At 41.2% G+C, this 25767-nt stretch overlaps 1 protein-coding gene across 10 annotated transcripts in view; it reads right to left on the bottom strand.

Annotated features, from left to right (window-relative positions):
- The window catches only part of Prkn (parkin RBR E3 ubiquitin protein ligase), a 1217693-nt gene that overhangs the window by 939605 nt on the left and 252321 nt on the right, over window positions 1-25767 (bottom strand). Inside the window, exon 1 of one of the 10 annotated variants that reach the window (XM_078018777.1) lies at window positions 4790-4811. The exons of the other annotated variants lie outside the window; for them this stretch is intronic. Within the exon in view, the coding sequence (XP_077874903.1) occupies window positions 4790-4792 (3 nt within the window). The 5' untranslated portion in view covers window positions 4793-4811. Of the gene's footprint in view, window positions 1-4789; window positions 4812-25767 lie in introns of those variants that run through there. 10 annotated transcript variants of the gene reach the window in all.

Below are 25767 nucleotides of genomic sequence, written 5' to 3'. Positions count from 1 at the left end.
GACTACCTCTTCCCTTCTTATAAATTTTAAGCTAAGGAGAGAAAGTCCCTCATCTTTCTCCCAGAGATCTAACTACCTTTGGCCTTAATTTTGCTTGAATACCTGGTGTTTTAAAAATGCAGAATTTGGGTGCCATTAGCTGGGTGAGCTGTGGGGAGCTGGATGCCAGTATTTACAAAGGTCTCGTTGCTGCATGAACCAGAAAATCCTATATCTTACACGGTTCCTACAGGCTGTGAGTGGGCCCCACAATTCATCCCCCTTTGGAAAGGCCCAGATCTCGGGATGGCAAGCTTGCCTGTACTGGAGCAATTACACTCTCCACTTTCTGTGTGCTTTGAGATTAGAGGAAAGAGAAAGAAACTTGGCAAGATTTCTCATTCTCTTCCCCTCAAGGCTAAATAAATTCTAGCTCAACTATCTTATTTACTTCAAGTCCCTAAATAAATTTCTCTTTCCCTCAGACTAATCCCCCTAACTCTCCGAAAGCCTTCCACCGGCTCTGCCCTCCCCACCCTGACTGGCCTGAGTGCCTGTCCCTGCAGACAGCCCACAGGGGGCTTGTGAAGCTGCAGGTTCCCTGAGGGCCCTGCCATCTGACTCCTGCAGGGCTCTCCAGAGCCTCCTGGGGAAGTCGCAGGTACCTTCCATTAGAATTGTCACAGGATACAGTAGGAGCACATAATGGATTTCAAGACATTTTTTAAAAATGCTGGGTAAAGGGAATGTAGGATTTGGACTCACTTCAATAACCTCATAGGGATCTGCTTTTATTTCAGGAAAATTTCTTCCGAAGTGGTCAGACCTGCAGATTAACATGCCCCGGCAAAGGAGTTTAATTCTGAAGTAAGCTTGTTGTTCCAATTCGAAGGAGACAACGTCTGGAAGCTTTAATTTAAACAGAAGCCCTTTAGGACTCACTTGTGCATGCAGCTGTCAAAACAATTCAATATCTGGAGATAAATAGAGTATAAGATACCCACCAGTAATATTGCACTGGAATACAACATCTTTTAAAATTATGTTGCCATATTCTGCATTTTGTCAGGCACCCTCAATTTTAATATTTTACCTAATAAATATGTAATTTGGCATTTTGTGTAAGAAACAGTGAATTAAATGCTTATGTGCTTTATTAAGGCAAGTAAATTCAGAATAAAGTATAACGATAACATTATAATGTGACATGTCATCAGTTTATAGGAGAAATTTCTCTAAGGAGCACAAAGTTCTGAATACAGGAGTACATAAGTTCAGAGCATGAGTTGTGAATACATTAGCATTATAATGGGGAAAGGCAATATTCACTATTCATTTAGGAATGGAGAGATACACCCCAGTAACAGTTTTAAGGACAAACAAAGCAAATCTCAGGAACATAAAGAATCTTTGCTTGTCTGTCTTCTAGGTCCCAGCTGCCCACCATATATCTCCAACACCCCATGCACATCTTTCTCGGAGACAGCTGGACTCCACTGCTCCATCTCCCATTAGGATACATAGCTTGCTCCTTTAATTTCTCTTCCTCCCTTCTCCCTCTCCCTCCAACCACATCTGTAAGTCACCAAATCCAGTCATGTCTAACTCCTTTCTCTCCACTTGCCCCATGACTGTCAAGGTCATCTCCAAGTCTCTTCTCTAGGTACCACCATAATCTACTAACTGATCTCTCTACTTCCACCTTCTCCTTCCTTCCATTCCTTTCGACTCCGCAGGTCCATCAGTCTACTCCATGGCCAGAGTGATCTTGAAGCACAAACCATCATCATTGACAAGGCTGAAACTTAACCAAAGAAGTGAAAGTCCTCAACAATGAAAATTACAAAACTCTGATGAAAGAAATCGAAGGACACATAAAAAAATGGAAAGACCTCCCATGTTAATGGATTGCAAGAATTAGTATTGTTAAAATGTAATACCAATAGTATTTTTTACATAACTAGATAAAACAATCCTAAATTCATATGGAATACAAAAGACCCCAAACATTCAAAGCAACCTTGAGCAAAAAACAAAACAAAACAAAAAACACAAAGCTGGAGGCATCATAATTACTGGTAACAAGATATACTACAGAGCCATAATAACCCAAACAGTATGTCAACATGAAAACAGACACACAGACCAGGGCAACAGGTAGATACCCCAGAAGTAAACCCAGGGATCTACCACCAACTAATTCTCAGAGAAAAGCACCAACTGGAGAAAGCAAAGACTCTTCAGTAAATGGCTCTAAGGAAAAATGGATATCGATACATAGAACGTTGAAACTCGACCCCAATCTCTCGTCCGATACCAAAATCAATACAAAATGGATCAATGACCTAAATGTAAGACCTGAAACTGTGAAATGACTAGAGAAAACACAAGGGGAAACACTTCCAGGTATGGGAACAGGCAGGGAGTTTTTTTGTGTCCTGAGAGCACAGGAAACAAAAGTTCCCCTGTTGGCAAGTGGTATCACATCAAACTAAAAGGTTCCATGGAGCAAAGGAAACAATCAGTAAAGCAAGGAGACACACACAGAATGGAGAGATCTGCCAACTCTCCCTCGGACAGAGGTTAATGTCCAGGACACAAAAAGAACTCAACCAGTTAACAGCAGAAATTTAATTTTAAAATGGACAGATGACCTGTATAGACACTTCGTAAAAGAAGAAATGCAAATACACCATAAATATATAAAAACCACTCTCAATACCAATAGTCATCAGGGTATGCAAATTGATATCCCAGAGAGATCCTCTCACCCAGTGAGAGTGGCCACTATCAAAACAGACAAACAAAAAACCCATACTGGCAAAGATGTGGAGAAGAAGGAACTCTTATTTGATGTTAGTAGAAATGTAAATTAGTACATCCATTATGAAAAACAGAATGAAGGTGCTCAAAAAACTAAAAATAAAACTATCATCCTATGACCCAGGTATCCCACTTTCTGGTATATAGCTTAGGAAATACCAAGAGTGCTCATATTTATTGTGGCACTATTCACAGTAACTAATATATGGAATTAGCCTAGGTGCCCATCAACAAAGGAATGGATAAAGAAAATATGGCATATGCATAACAGAGTATTATTAAGCCATAAAGAATGAAATTCCATCTTTGGTGGTAAAATAGATAGAACTGAAGGTCATTATATTAAGTGAAATAAGCCAGCCCAGAAAGAGAAATACCGTATGTACTCTCCTGTGGAAGCTAAAAGAAGCTCCAGTTAAAAATAGAGGAGAGATTACAGGAAGGTGAGAAGGGTGGGATGTAGGGGAAATAAAGGGAGCGTGGATTTGACCAGTACACCATGTACTCCTGTATGAAAGTGCTGCTACCACCTCACCACCCCAAACCCCACTAACATGTACATTTACTCTGTGTGCGTGTGTGTGTGTGTGTGTGTGTGTGTGTCTGTGTGTCTATGCGTATGTTTGAACCAAGGGTGTATCATCCATAAAGATAGCATCTCTAATTGTGGAAAAATAAAAATTTTAAAAAGCTCTCAAAGACTTACTCCCAACCTTATTGTCGTCTATTCTCCATTCTCTAGTGGATTATTTTGCTCTTGCTATTAAAAAGATTTCCAAATAATCAACTTTTTTTTTCCTTTTGCACAAAATCACAGGACAGGCAGTGTGGTGTCGTGAGAAGAGCAGGGGTTTGGGAGTTTGACACCCACTGAAGTCCTAGACCATGTGCTAGGTGTGACCTCCGTGAAATATGCTTCTCAGTGCTTCCCTTCTTTCCACAACAAAAGACGGTAAAACCTACTTAGCAGCACTGTTTCCATTTCTCTGTGACAGAACTCTGCCACCCTCCACGATGGATGTATTGCAAATGAAGGTATTTATCAAATAAGGAAGTCAGAGGAGTGTTTAAGAGTCTGCATCCAGCCTTTCTTCTTTGAGTAGCTTCAACAGCCAGGCATGAGAGTCTAGTGACAAGAATCCCCACCGTGGCCCAGATGAGGACACTCATGGACTCAGCCAGACCTGCAGCAGCTGCAGCAGGTGATATGGACAAGCCCTCGGTGCCTCTCTGCACAGAGCATCTGCAGCTCTGATTCTCTGGTTGATACCCTCTACCCACTGTCCTGGCCAGGTCCACACCACTCATTTCAAAAGACAAAGTTTATGATCATCTCTGTTGGAAAATATTTCCTGGCCCTCTTCCTCCCCTCCCCAGACCCTCAGAGCAGGCAGCAGTGAATAGCAATTTCTCTCCTTTTCAGTTACATTTCTGTAACTATTGTTGCCCTCCCCCTCTTTGGAATTGTAAAAATTTTCACAATTTCTTCCAAGTTCTAATTTTCTCCACTCAATCTCTGTTCTGGAGACCGACTGGAAGCTGCTTATTACTTGATACTCTTTCCTCTAAGTGATACTTTTAGGAGGCAATTCACAGCTACCACCCTAGTGAGTTTGCCTGTAGTATAATTACATCCACTTATACAGCAATTAGAATTATGTAGCTTAAAATCCCACCTGTGGACAAAGGATGTTTCCATTGTATACAATCTGTCCTTAAATATCATAACCACAACAGCCCCCAAAGAAGAGACTATCTATAGTGTCTGTCTCCTCTCTGCATAGAACATACCTCAGCTAAAAATATGCCTTTACCATAAGCTTCCTGTTCTTCTTTTATTAAAGTCAGAAAAAGTAAAGTGCAAAAAAAAAAAAAATAGCTGGGTGAATGAGACAGGTGCATTATTATTCTACCCTGATAATTAATGTGCAAGCATTTTCAACAAGACATTCTCAGACTTCAAGTACAAACTCAAGTAAAAACTCACCATAGTTGCAGGACACACATGACTTAGCAGAACCTCTTCATTTTCCCTGGCAACAGATCTATAAGGAGATACACACAGGAACCTCCCAGAACTATAGGTGACAGTATGGCCTTAAGGGTCTTAAGGCCCTAGGTGTTTGCTCTCTTAAAAAGTGGCAATATTGTAAAGCATTTAACTAAAATAATCTTTAAATTAAAATTCTTGTACTTTGTTCTATCATCAGTAGCACCCCCCCAACACTGTAGAGACATAAGCAAGGTTAAATCTTGTAAGATTTGTTAAGTCATCTATTCATGCGCATGGTTAATGATCCTCCTCAAATGAAACAAACAAATCCTTAAAAAATCAGGCAAACTAATACTAATCCCATAAAAGTGCAAATGTTAGTTGAAAATGGAAATCCAATTACACCCATTTCTTGAAGAAATAATAGGAAAATTTGGGGAAATATAATACCAGTAAATATATATTTACATGATGCTGATCAAAATTATTCGATGTAAGTATTGTATATCTTTTATTTATTTTACAGATGTGAAAACTGAGGATGAGAGAAGAGAAATGGCTTTTTAGAGAGTAAGCAAGTATGAGAGACAGGATTACAGCAGCTTTTAAGTCTTCACACTCCACTGAGATGCTGTCTTCCCCTGTTCCACGAGTTGGTCTCCAACTTTAACATGAAGGCATATGTGTTTAAGACCTAGTTAAGTCATAAAGAGTTCCAGATGTGGGATCCCCCCTCTACCTCATGGTCGATATCTCCTGCAACCTACCCTATTACTTCAATGACAAAACACAGCACCGTGTTAATTGTCTAGAAAAATGACTGACGATACCACAGAGATGCTTACAGAATTTGTAAGAGAGTGAAATATGGATTGCCTCCACAGTGCCTTAAGGAACCAGGTAAGTAGCTAAATTTTATCCACCAGTAGCAAGAGGTTTGCGGCCCCGCCCGGCATCTGCAGCTCATGCCTGCCCTCCCTGCATGAGTCAGATCAAAAAGAGAATCTGTTAATGACTTCTACATTAGCTAGTACTACAGCAATAAAAAGGGAGGTGATCATACATAAACAGCAGCACCACAAAGTTCTTCTCCATCACTTATTAATAATCATCAACCTGGTAATATCATTCACGACTCGCAGAGCTAATTGCGCTGCCTTTTTGAGGCTCTCTGACAAGCTCTGTTCTCCTGTGGAGGGTAACATCTGTTGGAGCTAACTCATCCCAAACATCAAATGTGACACCAGGGCGGTGCAGAAACCGGCTGCAGGCTGCCCAGCAGGCTCCCCTCTCCTTTCTCATCTTCTGGGGCTGACTGCAGGCAGCTGCCTTGCTCTGCTCATTACCGAGTCCCACGCAGGCCTGATGGAGGAGGAGGAAACCTGGTTCCACTCCTTCTTCCCCGGCCCCACAGCGTCTCTTTTGTCTCTCACAGATTTCTCTGGGAAAATACAATGATATTTTGTTACCTGAAGAAGAATAATTGCTTTTACTCTTTTACAAACAAATTGGAATTTTACTTGTGTTTCCCACTAAAACAAAAAGGTTTCAGATTCAAATGTTTCTCAAAAAGTCACTTAAAATTTTATCTGTGTCAAAATTAATCAAAGAGAAATAGATCCCCTCACCCTGTGGAGAATAAAAGTTCAATAAAACACAGGGAAAATCAATTTTGGGGAATGACGACCTAATTACAACAAGTATGTTTTGTTTCTTAAAAACAAAATAAACAAACAAACAAAAAAGATGTGTCTATGAAGACATACTTTATGTATAAATATTTTATTATCTATTTTCTGGTGACTCTCAAGCACTAAATATTTGCCCACCTCAAATTAATTAAACTCTTTAGTGTTTTTTTTTAATTATAGGCTTATTAATCCGCCAATAACCATTACATAAATTAAATATTTTCACCTAATTTTATGTTGTCTATGCTCTGCTCCAAAATGAAAGCACCAGAATTTCCACCAAGAGCTTTGAGAAATAGGTTCTCTCTTTTTTTGTGGTTGATTTGTTTTTAAGGGGTGCTCTTCTAGAATACTCTGGACCTACCACTGAGGTGGTACTCATGAGGCTGTCCTGATTCTCCCTGTGCGGAGCCCGGACTCCTCCCCAGCCTGCCTGTCTGTCTGTGGAGTGTGTGTGTGTGTGTGTGTGTGTGTGTGTGGTGTGTGTGGTGTGTGTGGTGTGTGTGTGTGTGTGTGTGTGTGTGGTGTGTGTGTGTGTGGTGTGTGTGGTGTGTGTGTGTGTGGTGTGTGTGTGTGGTGTGTGTGGTGTGTGTGTGTGTGGTGTGTGTGTGGTGTATGGTGTGTGTGTGTGTGTGTGGTGTGTGTGTATGTGTGGTGTGTGTGTGTGTGTGGTGTGTGTGTGTGTGTGGTGTGTGTGTGGTGTGTGTGTGTGTGTGTGTGTGGTGTGTGTGTGAGAGAGAGAGAGAGAGAGAGAGAGAGCGCCAACGAGCCAGAGAGATTAAAATAGAGTAAGACTAGTTGATTAGATGGAGATGCCAATCAAAATCTACAATATGGTTCTATAGTTTTAAACTCAATTCAGACCATTTTTGTGGGATAATGTTTTGCTGCTTAGCATACACATACATATATAAGTATAGAGTACATAAACATGGTAATATTATATTCAATTATTTCCCCAAGGTAAAAATCACGTCTTTTCTAAATGATGTAAATGTCTTGTATACTGTGTCAACAATATAGAATATAAGTGAATAAAAAGTCAACTTGAAATTTTAAATAGGGCAAAAGGGGAGGGAGGTGAAGGGAGGGGGAACAGGCTAGGGGAGATGGTGGCATAGATGAACATCATTACCCTAGGTACATGTATGAGGACACCAATGGTGTGACTCTATTTAGTGTACAACCAGAGAAATGAACAATTGTGCTCCATTTGTGTACTATGAATCGAAATGCATTTGGCTGTCATGTATAACAAATTAGAACAAGTAAATAGATTAATGAAAAAAGAAGTCAACTCGAGTTAGCATCCCCAGTACAGGTCAGTTTCTGTATTTAAGTTGCACACAAGCATTACTACACTGCTGTGCATATTAGGAGACACACACAAAAGGAGGTTTTATAGGGATATTTGGGTAACACAAATGAAACATTTTTTTAAAGGTCCATAAAAAGCAGAAAGAATTGAAAATCCAGGAATCCTGTGTTAAGAACAGTAAATGAACTCATTGTTATGCAACTGTTTATTTCCCCAGCCAAGTGTTTATTGGAAGGTTGTGATAATTTTTAAGCTAACAGCAATTGTTCTGAACAAAAGCTCTATTTTTTTCCTTAGTGATATTTCTTGAACTCAGTTTATAAACACAGATCCTCTGATTTTATTGTGGAAAAAAAAAGCTGTTACAAATAATGTTATTGTTGCTCACACAGTAATTGAGAAACAATAATACCATTTGTTTAAATTGGTATAAGAAGAGAAAAATTCATGATCCAGTGTTCTTATAACCCCTCTACCCCAGCACACACAGAGAAGGATGTTCCAGGTGTGTACAAACAGTCCCTCCCGTTATTGGCCAAGGTGCACACAGCGTGGGCAGCCTGAGCTGGAGACTGAGGAGCTGGATCTGGACATGTCTTACAGGACAGCTAGCTGCACAGGGACAGCACTAGTGGGGAAGTGTGGCCCAGGGTCCGCAGAAGGCTGCCTCTTCCTTGTATCCCCAGGAAAGGCACCGGGAGTGAGTCAGGGTGACCCTGCTGGCAGGAAGAGGACTCAGCCGGTCCTTGGCCCCATGGATGACTGTCATTCCTCCAGCAAGCACTGGTTTGGGCAGACTCCGAGTCAGACAGCCTTTGAGTTCTGGTGGACAGAGGAGTGGGTGTGCAGATTAGTGGGATGGACAGCAACAGGGTCACTGTAGCAAGATGTGCTTGCCTTCACCGGATTCTTGAATTAAGAAGGACTTTGAGCTGCCTTGTCTGTATTCTATCAGGTTCAGTCTAGTTTATTATTTTCCAAATGACTTTTCCTGCCTCGGAAAGGAGGTGTGCACAGGGCTGGGTGGGCCAAAGGAGATTCAGAAATCCAGAAAGCAAGAGGGCAACTAGGGCACTGCTAACTCCTGTGAAGGGCAGAAGACCGAGTGGGGAGGTCCACTCAGGAGCCCAGAGCAGAGTGAGGACGAGTGAGTGTGGGAGACAAGGATGCTGTCATCTTCCCTATGCTGCGTTCGTCCATGAAGGAATGAGCAGTTCTGAATTTAGGAAAGTAGTGGCTGCTCCTCAGAGTGCTGACTCTGTATGTAAGTATCAAATAATAATTAAAAAAAAAACGCTTTGCTTATTGGCATATTCATTGAAACACACACAGACACACACCCCAAAATTGTAAAGTCTCATTTTCATTTCTCCTTCCAAACTTCTGATTTTTTTGATGGAGATATCAAAAGCATTACACTGCTAAGGGAATACAGACTAAATGCTTTTTAAAACTGTTGTTAAAATTCCACTGATATTTTGCTGAAGTTCACTGCTAATGCAGGTAAAAATTGTTTTAGCTGCTCATAGATGTGAACATGGAAAGTGGCAATAGTTACTTCCAATGGACTTGGAAAACCTGCAATATGAGCTCTTTCTGGAAAACGATTTTCCTACTCTGTAGCAACACACTGCACCTTCACACAGCGCTACCTCCTGGCACCCGCAGAGTCACACTTTATAGACATCCTTAGGTGAATGCTAATCTGGGGTTAGGGCATTGATTCTAAAAAGCCAATACATTTTTCCTATGAATAAATATTGACAACTCTAGAATTTCAATAGTACTCTTGGCTAAGAGTACAGATTTTAGGTAGTCCGTGTGTCTTTATGATACTGTCCACATATTTCAATATTCTTCACTTTTATTAATGCTGCCACATCATGATTTCTTCTTTTGTATGCTATTGATTAATACATAAATTTCTTGGTTGTATGCTCTCTTTTCATTGCTAGTTCACTGTACAGAAAGCACTGTCCCTAATCATTTGTAAAAATGCTTTCCTGCATTTGCTGTTTGCATCTTTACAGAATATGCTCTTTATCTAATTACTGTTGGCATTAGAAGGTAGCAATGCCATGGAGTCTGCTTAGGCAGACTCCCTCAGGATCCAGACCTCATTGGTGCCACACACAGCCTTTCCATGAGCTCAGGGAAAGCCTGGTGGCTTTCACAAGTCTTTGGTTCAGGGTCTCCTACCCCTTGTGGTCACAGTGGCTATAAGCTGGGTCGGTGATTTTTCTAATCTCACTTTCTTATCTTTGGTCACACCACGATAGCTATGACTGCATCTTAAATTAGTCCTTCTCTCACTCAAGGACTGTAGATACACATTCCTGTTCTATCAAAAGAACATTTGGCACAATATTCTACTGTACATATAGGTGAACCAGGCAAATCACTGAAGCCAGCAGTGGTCATGTGATAGGGTGGTCATGTGATAGGGTGGATATACAAGATGTAAGTTGGTGTAACACCGAAGGCCACACTGATGCCAACCTAAGTTCCTGGAGACAATACCCTAGACTTAACCACTGCAAAAATAGAATAAATCTAGTGAAAATTTTCTTTCTATTACCGGTAAAAATACTTCTTTTTGAGAATACAAACTGAAAAGAGTTACATATCAACTTGGATGTTTGATGTTGAAGGTCAGGATCATATCTGACCCAGACTCATTGCTGAGATTCCTGGGACTCTGCACATGGTCCAGAATCTTGAGTACTTCTAGGTAAGTCTCCACAACACAGAAATTCCACCAATTCTCCTGCCGGTTCTGACTGTATTTGTCATTAGTTCTATTTCACCCAAGTGGCTCCACTATCCAGATGACTGACTGGTCTGGCAGGATCATGTGCCACCACTCAAGGTGCACTAGATACCAGCTGATGCTGGGTGAGGCCGGGAGAGTCTTAGAAGACGTGAAAGACATTCTGGGATTCATGCAGGATCCAGACAAGGTGAGGGAGATGGACTTGACAGGCACAGTCTCATTGACTCCTACGTGATACGACCAGCTCCTACTCAACTGAAATGTCATAATGTAGAATCTAGATAATCTTTATTATGAAATTCTTAAATTATCTAGAGGCATTCAGTATGACACGGTGGTGAAAGTTAATATAGAAATTTTATCTTACAAATTTATTTTGGGATACATGTTTTAATTTTTTTCTTGAAAATGTTTTATAACCCAAGGAGCATAATGAATGCCATAATTATTTTTTCTCTTGGAAAATAGCTAATAATTGATTGACTTTAACTTGGAGGCTTCCTTTAAAAACCACTTTAAAATGTGTTTAATTAAAATTAAAAAGATTTGATATATGGGTATCTCAAATAAAATATTGGTTGCTTACTAAATTGTATTTATTTTCAGACATGATTATATAGTCATTTTGATCACTAAAAGTATATAAAAATTTATTTAGAAGACTTTAATTTTTTTCTATATAGTTAACACAGTATTGAAAGGTCTGTTTTTTATATTTAATTATAAGCAAAATCATTAATTGTTTTCAAAAGCTTTCAGCAATTTGTTTTTCTTTATTGCAATAACTTCAAATCTTGCATTTCTCTTCTTCCTGAATATTAACAAACTTTTGATGTGTTTCAGGAAAAATCCATTGAAGCACAGTGCTGAGAATATATTGGTTCATGAATTCCACCCCTTCACTTTATGACTATAAATATTAGATAATTCCTATGAGAAGATATAATTCAAAAAGTTCCTCTACAACCCTAGGAATTTAGCTTCAAAGTGAGACAGAGTTTTACTTTCCTTAGAAATTTCCTGGCCAAAAGGCCAAAAATGGATACTTATTTCCATGAATGTAGACCATGACACAGAAATATGTATTCCTCTGAATTATCTCTTTTCTGGAATCACTTCCAACTAGCACATTTTTAAGGTTAACTGAATACTCAGAGGGATGGTATCAGATCCACTTAGTCCCACTACAAGACATCTACGCATCTGCAGTCTGTGAGAGCAGTCTTTCTTTTCTCTTTATGGAGATAACATTTGAAACACTTAAGCAGACAATCACAGTGCCATTATAGATAAAAGGCTTCCCTGTAGAAACTTTGTTTCATAGAAATATAAAAGGCTTCCCTGTAGAAATAATAGCATTTGTGATATACCCCCAAAATTTATAAAGGCTTCCAAATAAACTGTGATTCATATAAATAGAAAAGGTTTCCCTATAGAAATGATAGCATTTGTGATATAGCCCAAAACCATCTCATGAAGTCCCAGAGAAATATATTAATTCTACTTTCACTAAAGAAACTCATCACTACCTTATTGAGAAGTCTACAATGCAGTGTGAATGTTATGCCCACGAAGGAGAGCTCATCACTGAAGGGAAGAGAAGAGTAGCCTATGAATTTTATGCGGTTCTGACAAAGTACTTTCAAATACTTTGTGTATGAAGGTTAATAAAAAGCATTTTCAAGGCTGCATATAGGTCGGTGGTAGAGGTTGGCTAGCATGCATGGGGCCCTGTCCTGACACTGCAAAAAAAAAAAAAAAAAAAAAGCATTCGTATTCCATTTTCCTGGTGTAATTAAGCAGACACTGGGTTATATATATGAGGCGTCCAGTATATGAATGAATGCCATTGGTTGCTGTATTTATTTTCCTTGATGTCTGCTTGCAGTGGAATGCTATCTTAATCTGTTTTCTATTACTCTGATGGAATACCTATGATTGGCTGATTTTTTAAGGAAGGAGGTTTATTTTAGTTCATATTTCTGGAGGCAGTGAGCCTGGTACCAGCATCTACTCAACTTCTGGAGAGGGCCTCGTGCTACATCACAACATGGTGGAGGAGTGGGAGGGGAAGAGGGCACATGCAAAGAGGCCAAAACACTAGGGTAACTTGCTATATAACAGCCCATGCACACACTAACTAATCCACCTGGAGAAACGGAACCAGCTCCGTAGGCACCCATGACCTAATTACCTCTTAAACTCCCACCACCTCTCTATACCATTACGCAGGAGACCAAGCTTCTAACACTTGAACTTTGGGGACCAAACCATAGCAACTGCTGATAAAGACGTACCCAAATCTGCAGGTGTGGAACTTCCATTTAAAAGGTGTTCTATGAATCAGCTAACATGTTATCTCATTATCATAGAAACAGGTGTCCTGCCAGAAGGTGGGCAGAGATTATGCAGGACAGCCCTCAACACTGCTCAAGAGCACTTGCCTCAAGCGTCCACAGCTTTGCCTATCCCTTCTCACACTGCATTATGGCTGCCCTGTGTGGTCAGTACTGCATGGCACCTAGGCATGGGGGTAAGTTCCAAGACTTCCCCTGGAAATGTCCAGTTCCCATTATGGTGTGGGACACACATTGTCTTGTACAAAGGCCCAAATGGAGAAAAACTAGGACCCTTCACCAACAACAGCCAGCACCCATCTGCCACAGATGATTAACCACAATGGAAATGGATCCTCTAGCTCTAGTCAAATCTTCAATGACACTTCCACTAACATCCACTGCCATTGAGTGAGAGCTCAGATCAGACCTTCTCAGCAGTCCTTCCAAAATTCCTCACCTTCAGAAATCATCAGGCTTAATAGTCATTTGTAGAAAGATAACATATGACTATTGCTTAAGGCCAGGAGTTTTGGAGCAATTTGTTATACAGCCATAGAAACGGACACAAATCCCAAGTTTACATAAAATCCCCCTTTATTTGTTCATCTTTGACAATGGGGTAATGATGGAAATTCATATGTGAGATATTTAACATCACCTGGGGTTGTTGTGAGATTGAGCAACTCAGACTGCAAGGTACATGTTCCAAAATTAAGGACTGAATCTCACATCAGTCTAGATAGTTGAGCATCCGTATTAGAATGGTAGACTCTGAAGTCTGAGTTATCAGCATTTTCTCCAACAGCATTACCGTGATTACTGTCTGCCTTCATCACTGGACTGTTTTACATCTCAGGGACTGTGCTGAATTCCTAGCATCCAGCAGCTACACTTTTGATATACAGTAAGTGCTCAGCAAACGCTAAACAAATGAAGACGTGATTCATAAATTGACAGGTAAACAGAGACAAGTGGATCAAGTTACTACCTGACACCACCTGAGTTTGGGGCAAGATCATAGCTTCCATCAAGAGTTTCTATTGCAAAGCTCTCTCTGCACTTCCTGGCAGTTCTGAGAATGCTGGGGCTAGTTTGTCCAGACGTGCACTAAATTGGATGGTGTAGTGAAGAGTGTTTTGAGAGGCGAGGTTTCTCTGGGAAGACACGTTATGAAGGACTTCTGAGAAGCTCAGGATGTTAGGATGGTCTCTGAGCAGGGGTGTGGCCCTCACTAGTGCCGCCTAGGCCTCTTCCCTGAACTAGTTAGAACCCTTCATAGAGACACGTCACTAATTCTGGCCAATGAGATGTGAGTGGAACAGTGGAAGTCACCTCCCAGACAGAGTACAAGATGACAGAATGAGTCCAGAGCTCTGCTGCCCTGCTGCAGTGACTGTGAGAACATGTCCAGCTGGAGCCCCCAGCAGCCTGGGGCCTGGGTCGCCACAGCAAGCAGACCCAGGATGGTTTGTAGCTCGTGGGGAAACATGTGGCTGTGTAAAGCCACTGGGAAAGTTGGTGTATTTGTCCCAGCGATACGATTGTTCTATGCTGAGTGGTAGAAAAAGGCCAGTGTGTGATCTACATAACTCCACACCACCTTCTCTCTACACACACACATACACACACACACACACAGATCTACTTATCATGCTGCAAGGGCCAGAGTGGTCAAGTTAGCAGCTAGTATATGACCTAAGAGTCTAAAAGGAGCTATTCCTACAACTTTGGCTGGCTGGGATCATGAAAAAGAGTTGCTCTCTTTCACTTGGCCTCCATAAGCTGGTGGGATATGAGCCTAAAGCTCACGGTGGCCTTTCTATCACCAAGAGCAGGCAGTCTGCTTAATAGAGTCAGGAAGAATTACTTAATTGCTGTTGAATAATTCAGTGAATTCTCTTCATTTAGCAATTGTGCAAGAAGTTAAGAAAAAGAAGTTAGCTCGGGAAAATGGAAGGGACCAACTTTAGACGTTGGATCCAGTGTGATTGCCAGGATTCAGCTCTGTCTGAGGCCACAGTTAACACCAGTGATTCACAAACATTTGATCCAACAAATTCCTTTTCAACTTAAGCCAGTCTGAGTTGGATTTCTGCCTCCTGTGACTTAAAGAGCCAGTTGTGCACATGGCTCTATGGTATTTTGAGGTAGATGCAAATGCAGAAGCAAGAAAACAAGACACCTTGGCTCCTGCTTGGGGTCTCAACTTGTCTAAGGGAAACCTGCAGCTATGACAATCCAAGTGCCACCACCTGAGCTCTCCCTCATGCACCAAGGGGGCCATGCTTGCCCCCACCCCTTTTAGGAAGGCTGAAGGGCAAACTCAGCAGTTGAACTATGAGATTTTCCTCAAATTTCTCAAATAAAACAAATGACAAATTCAATATGAATCAATTTACTATAAAAGTTAACTATATTAAATGTAACTATAAAAGTTACATTTAATACGTGCTACATAAAGCAAATACTTTAAAAGTAAAGATCCCAGGGTGCTATGTAATACAAACATGAAAATCATATAAAGAGCTTCTAGTATAATTTCCTAAATAACATCTGCTGTACTGGGTCTTTTCCCTTGAGTGAGTAAAACTTTCTAACATTGACTTCATTTTCCCACGTTTATTCTCACGTATAACTAGTCATCAGGAGTGCATTAGAATACTTTCTGTTTTTACAACAAAATACCTGAGACTGAGTGTTTCATACAGAAAAGAGGTTTGCTTCGATGACGGGTTTGAAGGCTGGAAGTCCAAGTTCAGGAAGTCCCCATGTTTGGCCTGCAGTGAGAGCCCTTCTAGCGGCTGACAGGAGAGCAGAAAGGAAACAGCTACGTGAGAACAGAGAACTCACAGGGAGAAAAGAGAAGGAAGAGGCATTTGGGGTGAGTCTCACGTCTCACAGAGACCTACCACAGGGACTTCTGCAAGAACTACATGGATCCCTTCTGAGGGTGGCTCTCTCAGGGACCTCTCACCTTGCACAAAGAGAGGCCCTGTCTCTTAACGGTGCCGCCCTTGTCATCCCACACTGGGTCAAGCTTCCAGCACATGATCCTCTGGGGACACACTCAGACCATGTCCAGACCTTAGCTAGGTAAGACAGCTTCAAATAATCTTTTCCTTTTTAAAAATCTGACATTCAGATAAACCAACACGTAATTTGCCCTATCTATTTGTCTACTTATTCAAACAACATTATCTGTTTATATTAAATGATAAGACAATTGACATCATCTTGTTAGGTGCAGGGCAGGTTGAACTAAGTTGTCTGCAGGGCAGGCTGAACAAACGTTAGCTGCAGGATTACCCACGCACTCAAACTCCCCTCTGTCTGGTCCTTTATCACCTGTTTGCGTCAAGTCTGAACACTCAGCCCCACTCGAGGCCAAACACTCAACCTGCCTTGTGCCAACAAGGCAGCTTGCAGACCCAGAGACCCCATTTGATTTGGGCTATAAAAACTCCCTCCTGCCAGGCCCCTCTCTCTTGCTCTTGTTCTCTGTGTTAACATCTCTTGCTTTCCTCTCCCTTGCTCTCTCTTTCTTCTCTCTCTCTCTCTCTCTCTCTCTCTCTCTCTCTCTCTCTCTCTCTCTCTCTCTCTCTCTCTCTCTCTCTCCTCTTTTGCACTGCTGCAATAAAGATCTCTTGGTTGCTCCGAGTGTTGTGGTCACTTTCCTTTCAATCCTGTCTGATACAACTGATTTTGTTATTTCCATTAGATGTTCTGTTTAGGTGGGCTATTTTCTAGTGGACAAAATTTAAGATGAATCAGATAATTTGCCATAATTTTTTTAAAGAAATTAAAGAGATAACGTATTTTTCAATTTAAGCAAAATACATTCTTCACATTACTTAAAACATAAGTGTACTGCCAGGAAATAGTACAAAAAAGTGATAAAACAAAAATCTTCTTGGGGGTGTGTCTATGAACAAGAGAGGTTGTAAAAGCATCATCTTCACTATCCAAGAAACCATTCTAAAACAGCCCAAGGGAAGGGGAAACAAAATACAAACTTTTATCATCTTGTCTGTGAAACTTGGGGAGAGTTAAAATCTGCATCCTTCAAGGTACTGCAGAAGCAGGTGACCAGCAAGAGTCAAGAAGGAGCATGTGGGGATGCGGAGACCTGGTCCTGCAAAGAGATCTTCCTGACAGTGAGGGGATGCTGAAGGGCAGGAGGGTAAAGCCACAGGGACCACCCCCAGAACTCATGTGGTTTAGATACCAGAGGAGGCAGTGGAATGAATAACCACTCAGCCAGACACAACTGGAAGAAGCAGAAGGCAGAGAGTAAGACAGTGAGCTGGTCCAAAGCAGCACTGGGCTATGGCTTCACTCCCCACCGCCCACAGGGTTCCTCTCCAAAATGCCAGCCCACAGGCACAAAGAGCCACCATTAAATAGCCCCCAAAAGAACATGCACAGAATCTAAACAAATATAGCACAAGAAGAACTGACTTTATAGACTAAAACATTTCACTGAAAGAGTCTCACCCTGCAAAATTCTGTGACAACCTAGAGTAGTAAGAAATGAACCAATAATTACATCCACAAAACAAGAAAATATAGTAGAAATACAAGAGCTGGAAGGAGAATAGAGCGATATGAAGAAAGACCTGGAAGAACTTACAAACCTTTTAAAGAAAAATAAATAGGTAAAAAAATAAAATCAGAAGGAGCATAGCTGCCAACTCCCAGAGGGGGAATACATCAACAACACTGAAAGGGTATAAGGATAGAGAACAGAGGAAGTAAGGAAAAAAACTTAGGAAAAAAACCAAACCCTAAATTTGCATATTGAAAGGACACACCATTATCAAGGGAGAATGGCCTAAAAACAGCACCAAGACGTATCCTAATCACATGACTGCATTTTAGAGCTAGAGGATGTTTGGGGTCGTTGAGCTGAAAGATCAACTCACTTGCGTGGGGAAATACATATGACTTACCTCTGACTTCTCCACATCAACATGCAATGAGAAAAGACACCTCCGGGAAAGAGTGATCCAAAATAGGTAATGCAGAGTGCGAAGGACTGTTCCCAGGAGATTTTCCTGAAAAAACTACACTGTCATGAGTTTACTAATAGAACTAAACGACTGTGGTTTTAAGGAAACAAAGCACAGTTTAATACACTTTGTCTGCAATGTGACATAATAACGTGGGAGGTGGACAGGGAAAAATAGGTGGGAAGTGACGGAGGTACAATTCTAAGACTAATTTTCCAGGGGCTCAAGGAAAGGTCATTTGAAGGAGGGCACATATCAGGTCATAAGAAATATCAATTAATTTCAGAGGTAAAAAGACTACACACTAATTCTCTGCAGCATACCTAGAAACTGAGGAAACAGTCGCTTAGCAGTTGTTAGTACATAACTCTTTTAAGCAGCTCTTGAAACAAGCAGGAAATCTAAATGGGGATCACAGAATAGGCAGAAAGCCTGGAGGGGGGAGGCCCCATGGGAAGCCCCAGTGTGCCACTGAAGCAAGGCGGTGCCCTGCACAGCTGCCCTTGCCCTCCTGCTAAAGCACAGGCAGACCAATGGCTCAGTAGTGAGGGTGCTGACCTTAGCTGCTGGCCACGGTGCAAGGTTCTCTGTGGTGACAAAGGATGCCAAAAGACACGGGCGCTCACTGAATCCTTAACAGAACACCAAATCCATGCAGGGCTCCTGTGAGTATTTATCTCCGCTCAGGGTGCTTGAAAAGGAATTGGGGCCAGTGTTGGGATGTTCCAAATTCAGATACCATGATGATCCCATCCAGTCTTGAGGACCAAATGCCTTCTGCACCTTAACTCCCAGATGGCTAGCTTTCCCCCTTGCTCTCTTTTCAACACCAAAGTCAGAATCATTTTTCTTGACACCAGGTTAGAACTTGCCAGTAAAAGTGAAAATCCTTCAGTCTTCACCAGGCCCAGACCCTCTGGCCCTTCACGCCTCAGCTCATCTCCGGCTCTGCTCGCGGCCCTGGCCACTCTGAGCCTTCACACTCGCTGATTCTTTCTCTCTCCACACGGTCATGCACCTAACCCCGCGCCCTGTCAGGTTCCCACTCAGATGACCCCGTGTCAGTATGGCCACTCACTCGCTGAGATCTGTAGCCCGCTCCCTGTCTCCAGCCTGGCTTGTCTTTTCTGTGGCACAATCACACTGCAGGTGTGTCGTGGACTGGTCCCACCTATTGCCAGTCTACCCCTCTTAAAGTGCATTCCAGAGGGCAGAGATGACAGTCTCCTGTGTGTCCAGGGCTGTCTTCCCAGTGCCTGGGACAGTGCTGCACACACTAGGTGCCCAGAATTATTCACTGAAGGAATATGGAAAGATCATGGGGTTCTGGGCTCAGGGTTTACAGGGAGAAGAATGGACCCTCTGCACCTGAGGGCAGGCCTGGATCCCATCACAAGGCAATCATTAAATCTGGAAGGGACGGTGTGCCATCTGGGTAGAGGGAACGGCATGCCAGTGACACGGAGCTTGGAGAGCCTCCGGTCTTGGTGGAGGAAGGGTAAGTGGCAGTGGGACATGGGGACAGGTAAGCTGCAGATTACAGAACTCAGAGAAGATCCATGAAAGAAGAGGACCAGGGAAGAACTGGGGGAGGACCAGGACCTGTCGCTCAAGAGCAAGCCTGGCTACCCCTCCAGCGTCCATGCGGGCTCTTCCTCACCAGCACTGCACATCCAGACACTTTCCCGCTTCTCAACAGATGAAGTAGGGGCTGGCTGCAATTTGCTGCTTCATTTGTCAGCTTAGAAATAATCCACCTTTCCTTTTCTTCATTAGCAAAGAGCTCAGTGCTTCCTCCCAAGGATATTGTACCTGGACACTTGCCAAATACGTTGGAGCATGTCCCTTAAGAGTCAGTACAGTACGATCACATTTTAAAATTTGCACAGGTTGGAAACTAAGACTTCAGATTTTTAAAAAATTGAACTTATAACTACACACAAAGTCATGAAACATCTTCAACAGTACTGAATCCACTGCTCACTTTTATTCTGAGGTTTCTGTGTAGATAAAATGGAAATAGTTTGAGACTAGGCCCAGATTACTAACTCTGCTCTCTTACTCCACTCAGCCTCCAGGACCTTTCCTGCAGGATTTTTCTTTGGATGAGCAAAGGTGCCACTCAGCCAGAAGAGCAGAAGTATTCCAGAACATGCCCAGCACACAGGGCAGCACTGCATCTGTGCTGGGGTGCTCTTGAAGTCCTTGGAAGAGAATTGATTCTGGTGACAGAGAAACCTGTCCTGACACGTGTCCATATTGTGACAGACATTCGCTATCATTTTCCAAGTATCCTAAACTTCCAGTTAAAACATGGATGTGTCTCTAATGGCAAATCTTAGCAAAGAGAAACAATTTCCCAAACTAGCCCCACCCTGGTCAGAGCTGTCAGAGAGAGAGATCAGCATCTGAACCAGGTGCAGAGAGTGTCAATATTTCCTCAGGCAGCTTCTGACTGTGGTGTGAATTCAGATGAGCAGTAAATATTCCCTAGGCACAGATAATTAAAACTAAAAGAACAGGGTTAGGATGAGGCTCAGTGGTAGAGTGCCTTGCACATATAAGGCCCTGGATTCGAGTTTTTGTGTGTGTGTGTTTTTTTTAATGGGTATGTATATGAGAGAAAGCTACCACTCCCTCACCCCCAGGTCCCACCACCCTGGCATTTTTAATTAGTAGATCTGGGATGAGTTTAGAAGCTATTCTTTAAAGTTTTATGATTCTGATTGCCTGTCCAGATGGGGAGCCATGATCTGTTGACCAGAAGTTGAGGATTTTCCAGAACACACTGGGTTTTAATATGATGTGCTGTCAGCTCCCAGACCACACGATCTGAACTGGGGCTGGAAAGCCACCCGTTTCTACTCCCACTGACGTACCCTCGCCCACTGTCAAAGTAACCCAGACCCAAGAACTGCCTGTTCTCCTGTCTAGTGCTTCTGCCCTCACTCAAGGTACTCCAATCTAAAACAAAGGTGCTAGATGCTGACCCGGTCAGTGCTGCTCAGAGGGGACTGGAGCTTCAGCTACTTACTGCCAGGATTCGTGTGAATTTCAAAAAATCTTATATTAGTCTCCAAAGGGGAACATTGAGCAGTGGCATTTTTCACCTATAGACTTTCCGCTGTTCCTTATTTATCCCAAGATATTTTAAATTTAGAGCTTTTACAAAATTGTACCAAGAGGTTCTACTCATAAAATAGCAGCCTTGGCCTCTATGTTAGTTAGGTTTTTGGTGCTGTGACCAAAACACCTAACAAGAATACTTAGAGGAGGGAAAATTTATTTGGGCTCACAGTTCAGAGATCTAGTTAACGGGTGGTGGATCTGCACTGCTCTGAGCCCAGATGAGGCAGAACATCACGGCAGAGGGAAGCTGCTCAGTTCATGGTTGCCAGGAAGCAGGGGGTGGGGAAGGGGCTGCAGGGAGTATGGACCCTTCCTAGGCACAACCCCAGTGACCCCTCCTCCAGCCACGCCCCACCTACTTATAGTTACCAACCAGTCAGTGCATTCAAACTAGGATGGACTGATTAGGTCACAGCTCTCATAATGGAATCATTCACACCTGAAGATTCTTGAATTAACGCAGGCACCTTGGGGGGACACCTCACATCCAAACCATAACAGCCCCCCTTACTGTGAAAACAAAAGTAATATAGCAATTAATAAGCCGATGTGTTGTCATTGCAAATGTCAAGTTCGTTGTAGCAGATGTTCCGACTGAGGAGCTCTACCCATTAAAATGGAACCACCATAGGCCCTGACTTAGTGTGTCAGCTTCGACGCCCGACCCTCAGGAGTCCCTCAGAACTGTCTTCCATGCAATGTCATTTAACCATTATGCTCATCATCTCCAGCAATCAGAGAAATGCAAACCAAAACTACCCTAAGATATCATCTCACTCCAGTCAGAATGGCAGCTATTAGGAAGACAAACAACAGTAAGTGTTGGCGAGGATGTGGGGAAAAGGCACACTCATACCTTGCTGGTGGGACTGCAAACTGCTGCAGCCAATATGGAAAGCAGTATGGAGATTCCTTGGAAATCTGGGAATGGAACCACCATTTGACCCAGTTATCCCTCTCCTCAGACTATACCCAAAGGACCTAAAAACAACATACTACAGGGACACATCCACATCAATGTTTATAGTAGCACAATTCACAATAACTAAACGGTGGAGCCAACCTAGATGCCCCTCAGAGGATGAATGGATAAAAAATAATGTGGTATATATACACAATGGAATTTTAATTTTAATTTCAGCATTAAAAGAGAATAAAATCATGGCATTTGCAGGTAAATGGATGGCACTGGAGAAAATAATGCTAAGTGAATCCCAAAAAACAAATGCCGAATATTTTATCTGATATAAGGAGGCTGACTCATAGTGGGGTAGGGAGGGGGAGCATGGGAGGAGTAGATGAACTCTACATAGGGCAGAGGGGTGGGAGGGAAAGGGAGGGAGCAGGAGATTAGCAAGGATGGTGGAATATGATGATCATTATTATCCAAAGTACATGTATGAAGACTCGAATTGGATGTCAACATACTTTATAGAGAGACAGATATGAAAAAATGTGGTATATATGTGTAATAAGAATTGTAATACAAAGAAACCACAAAGTACATGTATAAAGGCATGAGTTGGCATTAACATACTATATATACAAAGATATGAAAAATTGTACTCTATATGTGTAAAAAGAAAATATGCAACAAAGAACCAGATTCCAGTCCTAATCACCTGCTAATCATGATAATTAAAATACAAGCAAGGGCTAAATAACTACACTACTGAGGCTACAAAATATACTATAAAATACTTTTTACAATTTTGTGCACCTTGCTAAAGGCATTGATTTGTTTCCCAAAATAGATGGCATTACTATGAAGAAAAATTACTCAAAATTCGGAATTCAGAAAAAAGCCAAGAGATCTATTAATGTCCTGCTAGATCACAAGCCCACTACAGGAACTGACTTGGCTAGACTTATCCCCTTTCCTATCCACTGGTGCCCAGGCATTTTATACCTCTTAAAGTTGGGATTCTTAGTTCAAATAATAAAAATTTTAAAAACTGATTACATGAGATGATTTAAATTTTTGATGGGTTGAAAAGATGACAAAAAAAGTCATAGGTTTTTGTTGTTGTTGTTGTTGTTGTTGTTTGTTTTAATCCTTTAGGTATTAACCTGTGTGATATATAGCATCAATTTTATTTCCATCATCCTTTTTGACCTCTACAATGTAAAATTCTTATTTTTATATTGTTTTGAACCAGTTTTGTCATTCTGCTGGTATCTTCACTGATTCATCATAGAATTATTCACTATAGAATTATCCTGGTGAAAATACATAGTGTCCCGTTAGAAACACACCTCACACTAGGCAAGGCCTCACAACACAAAGTTGCAGCCTTTATCAAAAAATAGTTTGCATAAATCTCCCTGAAATTTCCCTCCTACGTTCAGAAAACAAAGGTGATTGCCTGTGTAGGTAAAAATTAGATTGCTGATCTATTCAGAGGGCATGTAATTAGCATCCTGTATTATTCATTAATGTAAATTTCTGAAATAGCTGGACATATTTTTTTTAAAGATTCAGAGTTTTCTGTACGCTAGTTGTAGAGCTTTGAACATGAGTTGGAAGTGGGGTCCTGTGCTCCCCGCCCACGTAAGTAAACATGCAATGTAAAGATTGCATTAGTTAAATGTTTCTTCTGTGTATTGCTAAACTCTGGTTATTTTTGGAACCCAATAAGTACATGTTCAATAAATTCCTAGAAGAGGTAATTCTAGAGTGGAGATCTTTGATCAGCATGTGCCCTGTGAGTGAGTGGCAAAACACATCTACAATTTCACAGATGGAAGTTGCTGTCTACATGTCATATGTGTTCTGAAAATTAGTAAAAATGTCCTAATGGGGGTTAGTTTTACATATTGTGTCCCTCTTTCTGTTAAAGTATATCTAAAATTAATCCATACACATACAATAGATTTTTCAAATTTAATCTAGCAAAAGGAATTGAGAAAGATAATGTTTGTATGGCCTCTAAGAAGATCTTCATTCTGGAAGACATAAGATAAAAACTCTAAAGGCCAATAATCATGAGGCTTAGTTCAGAGAATTAAATTTTAGGATTTTACAGAAATTTACATTAATGAATAACACAGGATGCTAATTACATGTCCTCTGAATAGATGAGCTACAATTTTTTCTTCAAGGGGAACTAGAGATCTCTCACTAAAGAACCAATTTTGCTAATCCCAAATTCAAAATGTAACCAAATAATGGAAACTTTTCACTTATATAAAGAAGTATAGTGTTCATCAAGATAACAAGTGGATATTTTTACATTTGGGATTTATAATGGCTTTTAAATTTGGAAGAAATATGAAACTAAGTAACATTTTTTTCTGGTAATTTTATCCATTTGTTCCACAAATACTAATTTAATACCTATGATGTACCAAGCTTCATGCCAAGTAGCAAAGATAATAATCATGAACATACTAATGTCTTGTCCTCAAAGAGACGAGATCTAGTAAGAAAGCAAGCCTGAAATACAGTCACAGCGCAGTGTAGTTCTCATAAAAGACATTTAACCCAGTTTCTTGAGGAGAGGAAGGAAGAAAGTCTCAGAGACACCAAAAAGTATTTGAGGCAGGGGTGCAGTTAAAGCAAGGGATGGAGACAGAATTCATGTATAATAAATAAACACAGCTAACAGCCTAAATTATACACCATAGGTATTTGGACATGCTTGAAACTTCAAACCCTATGTGATGTGTAAGGAGAATTTGTAAAATAGTTAAAAATAAAATTTGATTAAAAAAAATGAGATTGCTGAATTTTAAAACATGGATTAATTCAAAAAAGCACTCACAAAAAGACCTCGATACAATTCTGAGAGGAATTATTGAGATTGGCATGTATTCTTGAAAGCCAGGCTTAGGGTACTTCTTTATGGCGAAACAGGCAATTTTCAAGTTGCAGGGCCTTTCAGTCATTCTGCTGTCCCCACATGGTGGCCTGCAGTACAGAGATATGCAGCAACAACCAGGCTGCACGGGGGTAGGCTACGAACAAAGACTGACAACAGAGTTTTGCACAGTTTGGCAAACACACTTCACAGTGGACAGCTGAATTTTTTTTTAAGATTTCTTAGCCGATGCTATTGGAGCCTGGGCTGAATGGTTAGGAAGCACGTCTGATGCTCTTGTGTCGGCTCCCTCATGAATCTGATCAATCATACATTCTTGCTTTACTTGATTCTCATTTTATAGATGAATTAGTACAGCAAATTCTTTGCCTTTTCTCTCTCTCTGTTCATTTTCTGTTCCTCTTTCTCTCTCTCTCTCTGATTCTTTCACAGATAAGAGAATTATCTGCACTGGTGGGGGAAATGGGCGAATACTTCTGCAGTCTACCTTTGGCTCTTCCCTTCTGGCTTTTCAGCAGTGTGCTCCCTTCCCAGCCCCATGCTGCCTAGTGTGACTATCAGCAATAGTGACATCATAAAAAAAGTTTTAAAATATCAATTTTGTAGGTATAAACATGGTAGAATATTAGCAAATAGAATCATGAGGTTCAACATATATCACTCTTTTAATAACACTGAAGTATCCAATCTTTCATCAAGCATGTGAATTAAATTTTTATTAGAGTTATAAATGTAGTATTTACCTCTTCTTCAAATCAGAGCATAAAATATTTGAGTTGCTTAAACTACGCATGAAGGGTGAAATTAACAGCTCAACTGGGATTCTCAACACACTGACTGGAAACTGCTCTCAGAGAATATAATTCAAAGTCTGAGTTAAGATCAATCCCAC

This window comes from Ictidomys tridecemlineatus, chromosome 8 (genome assembly GCF_052094955.1).
Source record: "Ictidomys tridecemlineatus isolate mIctTri1 chromosome 8, mIctTri1.hap1, whole genome shotgun sequence".
Classification (NCBI taxonomy): domain Eukaryota; kingdom Metazoa; phylum Chordata; class Mammalia; order Rodentia; family Sciuridae; genus Ictidomys; species Ictidomys tridecemlineatus.
This window is presented reverse-complemented; position numbering and strand designations above follow the sequence as displayed.